Here is a 7474-nt window from a genome sequence, read left to right on the forward strand (position 1 = left end):
GACGCGCCACATCGGAACCCGGGTGTGGTGGGAAATGGGCAAGGGCCGGGCCGTCACCCCCCAAGTGGTGCGCCGTATCTTGATCCGGATACAGTGGCAAGTGAGCGAGGATCGGATCATCGCATCCTTAGTGGCGTGCTACATCGGCGCCCGGATGTAGTGGAAAATGAGCAAGGGTCTTCGCATTTGACTCGACAAGTGCGAAGGGTAAGGAAGCTAGCCGAGCCTAGGAGGATTCGCTTAGGTAGCTGGAACGTAGGGTCTCTGATAGGGAAGCTTCGGGAGCTAGTTGATGCAGCGGTGAGGAGAGGTGTTGATATCCTTTGCGTCCAAGAAACCAAATGGAGAGGACAGAAGGCGAAGGAAGTGGAGGATACCGGCTTCAAGCTGTGGTACACGGGGACGGCTGCAAACAGAAATGGCGTAGGCATCTTGATCGACAAGAGCCTCAAGTATGGAGTGGTAGACGTCAAGAGACGTGGGGACCGGATTATCCTGGTCAAGCTGGTAGTTGAGGACTTGGTTCTTAATGTTATCAGCGCGTATGCCCCGCAAGTAGGCCACAATGAGAACACCAAGAGGGAGTTCTGGGAAGGCTTGGAAGACATGGTTAGGAGTGTAGCGATTGGTGAGAAGCTCTTCATAGGAGGAGACCTCAATGACCACGTGGGTACATCTAACACAGGTTTTGAAGGGGCGCATGGGGGCTTTGGCTATGGCATCAGGAATCAAGAAGGAGAAGATGTCTTAAGCTTTGCTCTAGCCTACAACATGATTGTAGCTAACACCCTCTTTAGAAAGAGAGAATCACATCTGGTGACTTTTAGTAGTGGCCAACACTCTAGCCAGATTGATTTTATCCTCTCGAGAAGAGAAGATAGGCGTGCGTGCCTAGACTGTAAGGTGATACCTGGAGAGAGTGTTGTACCCCAGCATAAGCTGGTGGTTGCTGACTTCCGCTTTCGGATTCGTGTCCAGCGGGATAAGCGTGCCAAAGTCGCTAGAACAAAGTGGTGGAAGCTCAAGGGGGAGGTAGCTCAGGTGTTCAAGGAGAGGGTCATTAAGGAGGGCCCTTGGGAGGAAGGAGGGGATGCGGACAATGTGTGGATGAAGATGGCGACTTGCATTCGTAAGGTGGCCTCGGAGGAGTTTGGAGTGTCCAGGGGAAGGAGAAGCGAAGATAAAGATACCTGGTGGTGGAATGATGATGTCCAGAAGGTGATTAAAGAGAAGAAAGATTGCTTCAGACGCCTATACCTGGATAGGAGTGCAGACAACATAGAGAAGTACAAGATGGCGAAGAAGGCCGCAAAGCGAGCTGTTGGTGAAGCAAGGGGTCGGGCATATGAGGACCTCTACCAACGGTTAGGCACGAAGGAAGGTGAAAGGGACATCTATAAGATGGCTAAGATCCGGGAGAGGAAAACGAGGGATATTGGCCAAGTCAAATGCATCAAGGACGGAGCAGGCCAACTCTTGGTGAAGGACGAGGAGATTAAGCATAGATGGCGGGAGTACTTCGACAAGCTGTTCAATGGGGAGAATGAGAGTTCTACCATTGAACTGGACGACTCCTTTGATGAGACCAGCATGCGTTTTGTGCGGAGAATCCAGGAGTCTGAGGTGAAGGAGGCTTTAAAAAGGATGAAAGGAGGCAAGGTGATGGGCCCTGATTGTATCCCCGTTGAGGTGTGGAAAGGTCTTGGGGACATAGCGATAGTATGGCTAACCAAGCTTTTCAACCTCATTTTTCGGGCAAACAAGATGCCAGAAGAATGGAGACGGAGTATATTAGTACCAATCTTCAAGAACAAGGGGGATGTTCAGAGTTGTACTAATTACTGCGGAATTAAGCTGATGAGCCATACAATGAAGCTATGGGAGAGAGTCATTGAGCACCGCTTAAGAAGAATGACAAGCGTGACCAAAAATCAGTTTGGTTTCATGCCTGGGAGGTCGACCATGGAAGCCATTTTCTTGGTACGACAACTTATGGAGAGATATAGGGAGCAAAAGAAGGACTTGCATATGGTGTTCATTGACTTGGAGAAGGCCTATGATAAGATACCACGGAATGTCATGTGGTGGGCCTTGGAGAAACACAAAGTCCCGGCAAAGTACATTACCCTCATCAAGGACATGTACAATAATGTTGTGACAAGTGTTCAAACAAGTGATGTCGACACCGATGACTTCCCGATTAAGATAGGGCTGCATCAGGGGTCAACTTTGAGCCCTTATCTTTTTGCATTGGTGATGGATGAGGTCACAAGGGATATACAAGGAGACATCCCATGGTGTATGCTCTTCGCAGATGATGTGGTGCTAGTTGACGATAGTCGGACGGGGGTAAATAGGAAGTTAGAGTTATGGAGACGAACCTTGGAATCGAAAGGGTTTAGGCTTAGTAGAAGTAAAACCGAGTACATGATGTGCGGTTTCAGTACTACTAGGTGTGAGGAGGAGGAGGTTAGTCTTGATGGTCAGGTGGTACCTCAGAAGGACATCTTTCAGTATTTGGGGTCAATGTTGCAGGAGGATGGGGGTATTGATGAAGATGTGAACCATCGAATCAAAGCCGGATGGATGAAGTGGCGCCAAGCTTCTGGCATTCTCTGTGACAAGAGAGTGCCACAAAAGCTAAAAGGCAAGTTCTACAGGACGGCGGTTTGACCCGCAATGTTGTATGGCGCGGAGTGTTGGCCGACTAAAAGGCGACATGTTCAACAGTTAGGTGTGACGGAGATGCGTATGTTGAGATGGATGTGTGGCCACACGAGGAAGGATCGAGTCCGGAATGATGATATACAAGATAGAGTTGGGGTAGCACCAATTGAGGAGAAGCTTGTCCAACATCGTCTGAGATGGTTTGGGCATATTCAGCGCAGGCCTCCAGAAGCTCCAGTGCATAGCGGACGGCTAAAGCGTGCGGAGAATGTCAAGAGAGGGTGGGGTCGACCGAATTTGACATGGGAGGAGTCCGTTAAGAGAGACCTGAAGGATTGGAGTATCACCAAAGAGCTAGCTATGGACAGGGGTGCGTGGAAGCTTGCTATCCATATGCCAGAGCCATGAGTTGGTTGCGAGATCTTATGGGTTTCACCTCTAGCCTACCCCAACTTGTTTGGGACTAAAGGCTTTGTTGTTGTTGTTGTTCCCTTTTTCACGCACGACAATGAACCAGCCCAGTCAAAGTATTTAATTTGTGAACTTTTTTTTAAATTCGTGAACTTCTTTTCTAATCGATGAACCTTTTTCAATTTTGTCAAAAAACCGTGGACTTGTTTTCTAATGGATGAACTTTTTTCAATTTTGTCAAAAAGTCATAAGGGTTATTTCCCTTTCACTAACCATAGACTACTGTCTAGTTGGTCGCCCCAAGTTTTTGAGGCCCATAGATCGAGTCTTCGGAAGTGCGAATAAAACGCATTACTTTTTCTTGGGAGGTCAGATTGATGGGCCGATGGACTGGTTTTGCGCTTCCGCCTAGTGGTTCTTATACACTCTGCTATTTTTATCACAAAAGGTAAGCGTAGTGGAGCGGCAAAGCTGTCTAGTCTTGAGGATGAGGTGACTAGTTCGATACCTCGTGCGAGCTAACCGGATAGCGTACTTTCAGAAAAAGACCATTGTGCCCATCATTATGAAGGGATATAGGGTAATCATAGCCATTGATGTGTTTAGGGGGTGTACCGAAGCGGAAGTGAAGATATAATATAATCGGCTCATCCTTGGCTATAATTTTGGCCAAGGCAGTCGAAGCCTCTGGAGCGTTATAAGCCTCTTTGATGATGGTCATCTTTGCATCATCATTTCCACGTGACGGCAGTCTCCCGCATAGGACTAGAGGCGCGTACAGGGCTTGGCGGGTTAACATTGTGCGTCGGGTCATTTGTGTTGACCTAATCATCTGCATGAACTGGCTCTTCCACCATCACCAGCTCATCAGCATTTACCGACTCATTTTCATGAGTTGGCTCAATCCCTGCTCTGGGTTATCTTTACCAGCAGAGTTGATTTGGGCCTCTGGATTAACCATTGGTGGTTCTTGAGTAACAGGGCTGCTGCGGCAGAAGATGACCCGCCAACTTTCTTCTTTGAAATAGCTTTGGCTTTGAAGTCATAAGAGTAACATCAGTTCAAAGAAGCAGTTATGAAGGTAAGGAAAACTATGATGCAACAAATACTCACCCAAGCTTGATCGTGATAGCCGGAAGCTGGGACGCAGTCGACTCTCCAGAAGAGAGCGACGTCTCCTGATAATTTGAGTCAGAAGGATTAAGTGGTTGTCTAATAAGACCGGCTCATGGGAGAAATGGGGTTGGGCTATAAGGCACCTCAGTTCGTCGCCTACGAGCGGCCGGCTCATGATATAAGCCGGTGGACAATTCCCCATAACTGTTCTGGGTCTTGCGTTTTGACGTACCGGCTTGTTGTGTTTCGCTCAAAATAAAATTTGGGTCCAAGTGAGCATCTAGATGCGAAAATGGTACCTTTCTGACGGCTCGTCTTGTTCTCTTCGGGACATATGTTTCCGAGTTTGATGAAATTGAAATTACCTCAACATTGCCGGCTCTGCTGGTCTCAGTGTTATCCTGAGAAGAGAGAGCGTCAACAAGTTCAATAAAAAGACGACCAAGTGAATTGAGCTCTATCTCCGACTCATCTCCAGCAGCCGCCTCATCAGCATCGACCGGCTCGTTTTCCTGCTCAATTGGAGGAGCGGACTTTCAAGTTTTCTTCTTCCAAAACCTGGAGTCCGCCTACATGTATGATGAGTCGGTAATTAAGCCTGAGATAGAAAATAAATCACAAGCAGAATGGGTAAGAAAGCACAAATGCACTTACTTGAGGCACATGATAGGTGAGATAGAAGGGAGCTAGCCCAATCTTATTGCATTTTTCTTGAGGTTCTCCCAGCAGCTTCTTTGTGGCTTTGTTAATTTCATCTTCGGATAGATTGATTTGACTGAAGCATTGTGCATCTGCTGGATCATCAGTGTAGTTGCACATCAAGTTGCCCCTTAAGCTAAGGGGCTGAACTCGCCAGCTTATCCAGCACAGGGTCAAATCGATCCCGGTAAGGCCATTAGCCGTCAAGGCCCTCAACTTGATATAAAAAGGTGCAATTTGTTTCCGCTCCTCCTTGGATGGCCAGCCCAAAAAAGTAACAGCGACATTAAGCCGATCCAGTATGTACGTAATCCGACATGGGATTTTCACCTTGAGGGGCGGTATTTCTACAATAAAACCAAGTTTTATTCCAACCCTTGGGATGACTCGCCAGCTTGGCCTTAGGGAAGGCACTCTTCTTCGTCCTTTGAACAGAAATTCCACCAAGTTCTATACTGGGACCATCTTTGAACTCTGTTTGGTGGTTGATGTAAAAGAATTCCTGGAAGAGAAGGACGGTCGGCTCTGTCTAGAGATATATATACTTCACAAAAAACTTGGAATTGGCAGAGATTGGTGACCGAGTTTGGGCCAAGATCCTGGGGCCAGAGGTTGAAGAAATTGAGCATGTCACGGAAGAATTTTAACCCGGGTGGGCAGAAACCCCTATGTAGATGATCTGCAAAGAAGACAACTTCTCCTTGTTGAGGTTGCGGGGGACTTTCTTCTTCGGGAGCGCGCCACCCGATCTTTTCTTTAGCTGACAGCAGACCTTGACCCACGAGGTCATCCAACATGAGAGTTGAAACATGGGATCCAACCCAGTTGACGGCTTTGTCGGTCTTGGGAGCCATGATGATTATGTTAATGTTGGACTGCAAAATGAAGGTAATGACAATAAGCCGCCACATTATGTTCATGGCGATGAGCCGACATCAGCTATTCGTGTCCTAAGCCGGTAAAACAACGAGTCGATTATGGTTATTCAAGATGTGACTTAAAGCTATCAAAAGCATACTAAAGTATGAACAAGCCAGCAAATTGATGAGCCGGTCGTGGTTACCCAGCAGCATTTTGTAATTTGACGAAGTGTTGGGCAGTTTATGGGGATAAGCTAGCAAACAGAAAAACTATAAAGATGGCTACACCTACGGATCTGGAAATTGCTATGAAAAGGAAAAATAAAATACCTGAAAAAGCATAGATGTAGGAACCAATCTGTCAATGGGCGTCTAATAGGGGTAATACAAAACTCCTAGTGGATGTAAATGGCATCATCAGATTAATACAATACCTACTTGAGTTATTTGAGCAAGTTTGGATCTACAGGGAAGAAATGGCGATGAACACCGACAAACTATGGATGAACTGCAAAAGGGAAGTAGGGTACTTATGAGATCTGACGAGAAGTATTTGGGATGCCGGGGCACTGCGGATGCAGTTGAAGCACCACAGATGAACTCTGACGACGCCTGGAGCAGTGGAGAAGATGCAGCCGAGTTGGCTAGAGAACTTGAAGAGGCATGACAGAGCTACGGTCGCGAGAAGCATTGGGCGCGAGGAAGATGACGGTAAAAGTGAAACCAGAAGCCCCGTGCGCGTATTTATAAGATGGTAAAAAGGTGGAACGGCAAGCGTGAGAATCCAGGCGGCATAGTAAATTTTGGGTAAAAAGGCACCTCGATTTTCAGGCCTGGCAGATATACTTAAAGATTCGCTATGACGTCACATCTAAGCTCCATAAAATCAGGAAGGTGATGTCACAACAAGAGGAGACAAGAAATGTCAAGCAAAATAGTGTCACAAGCCGGGCAGTCTCCCATGATCCTGTCGAAAGATAAGCTGAAGAGGCAAAAGAGAGGTTCTGGTTCATCAAAGGATGGCCCGGACTTAATTCCAGTGTGAAGTTTAACATGGATAAATCCAAGTTAACATGTGGGCTAATTTGGGGATATAACCACACACAATGACCCGGACAGGTTATGGCCAGGTAATCCAATGGCGACTCTTGGAGCAGATTCATTATGTGGGCCGCAATGACTATGAAGCTGAAGGCCCATGAGGCGACTCATAGAGCAGGCCGGCTTATGGCCCGGCATCTGGGAGGCAGGCTCAAGGAGGAAACTAAAAGGAAACTCCCTTACTTGGGAGGCAAGATATAGGTAGTAAACAGACTAGGGCACGAGTTTGTACTACCACTCGGACTATGTTGTAAACTAAGGGCCTCGACTTGTATATAAAGGGGAGCCCCTGGGGTAGAAAAAGGACTAGGTTACAAGCTCTCGAGTACTACTAGGTTAGTCAAGTCGCACCCTTATAATCGATATCTCAAGCAATAATCAATCAAGGAGGAAGTAGGCTATTACCTCCGCCGCCGCCGAGAGGGACCGAGCCTCGATAAACCCGTGTCTCTTAATTCCGATCAACCCCGTTCAAGCTACCACCCGGTTGTGATGGTGTCACGACTAAGTCCTTTTTCAAAGACACCTGCCGTGACAAAATCACAACAGGTAGTGTGGCACCTGATTCTTGGTGGAGGGGTCACTCATCTCTAGTATGTAGATGATACCATGATTATGGC

At 47.3% G+C, this 7474-nt stretch overlaps 1 protein-coding gene across 1 annotated transcript; it reads left to right on the top strand.

Moving 5' to 3' along the window:
• The first annotated feature begins 606 nt into the window (after positions 1-606).
• On the top strand, positions 607-2233 carry LOC141027453 (uncharacterized). Its single transcript, XM_073504484.1, has 2 exons — positions 607-2154; positions 2210-2233. The coding sequence occupies exons 1-2, from the start codon at positions 607-609 to the stop codon at positions 2231-2233; spliced, it is 1572 nt and encodes a 523-aa protein (XP_073360585.1).
• Positions 2234-7474: the final 5241 nt, after the last annotated feature.

This window comes from Aegilops tauschii, chromosome 7, assembly GCF_002575655.3.
Source record: "Aegilops tauschii subsp. strangulata cultivar AL8/78 chromosome 7, Aet v6.0, whole genome shotgun sequence".
NCBI classification, from domain to species: Eukaryota; Viridiplantae; Streptophyta; class Magnoliopsida; order Poales; family Poaceae; genus Aegilops; species Aegilops tauschii.

What these genes read in the sequence shown, in the direction of transcription:
- LOC141027453 (XM_073504484.1), top strand. Translation starts at nt 607, where the DNA reads ATGGTTAGGAGTGTAGCGATTGGTGAGAAGCTCTTCATAGGAGGAGAC. An exon ending in AGGACATGTACAATAATGTT is followed by an intron (nt 2,155 to 2,209) that starts GTGACAAGTGTT and finishes CGATTAAGATAG; the next exon opens with GGCTGCATCAGGGGTCAACT.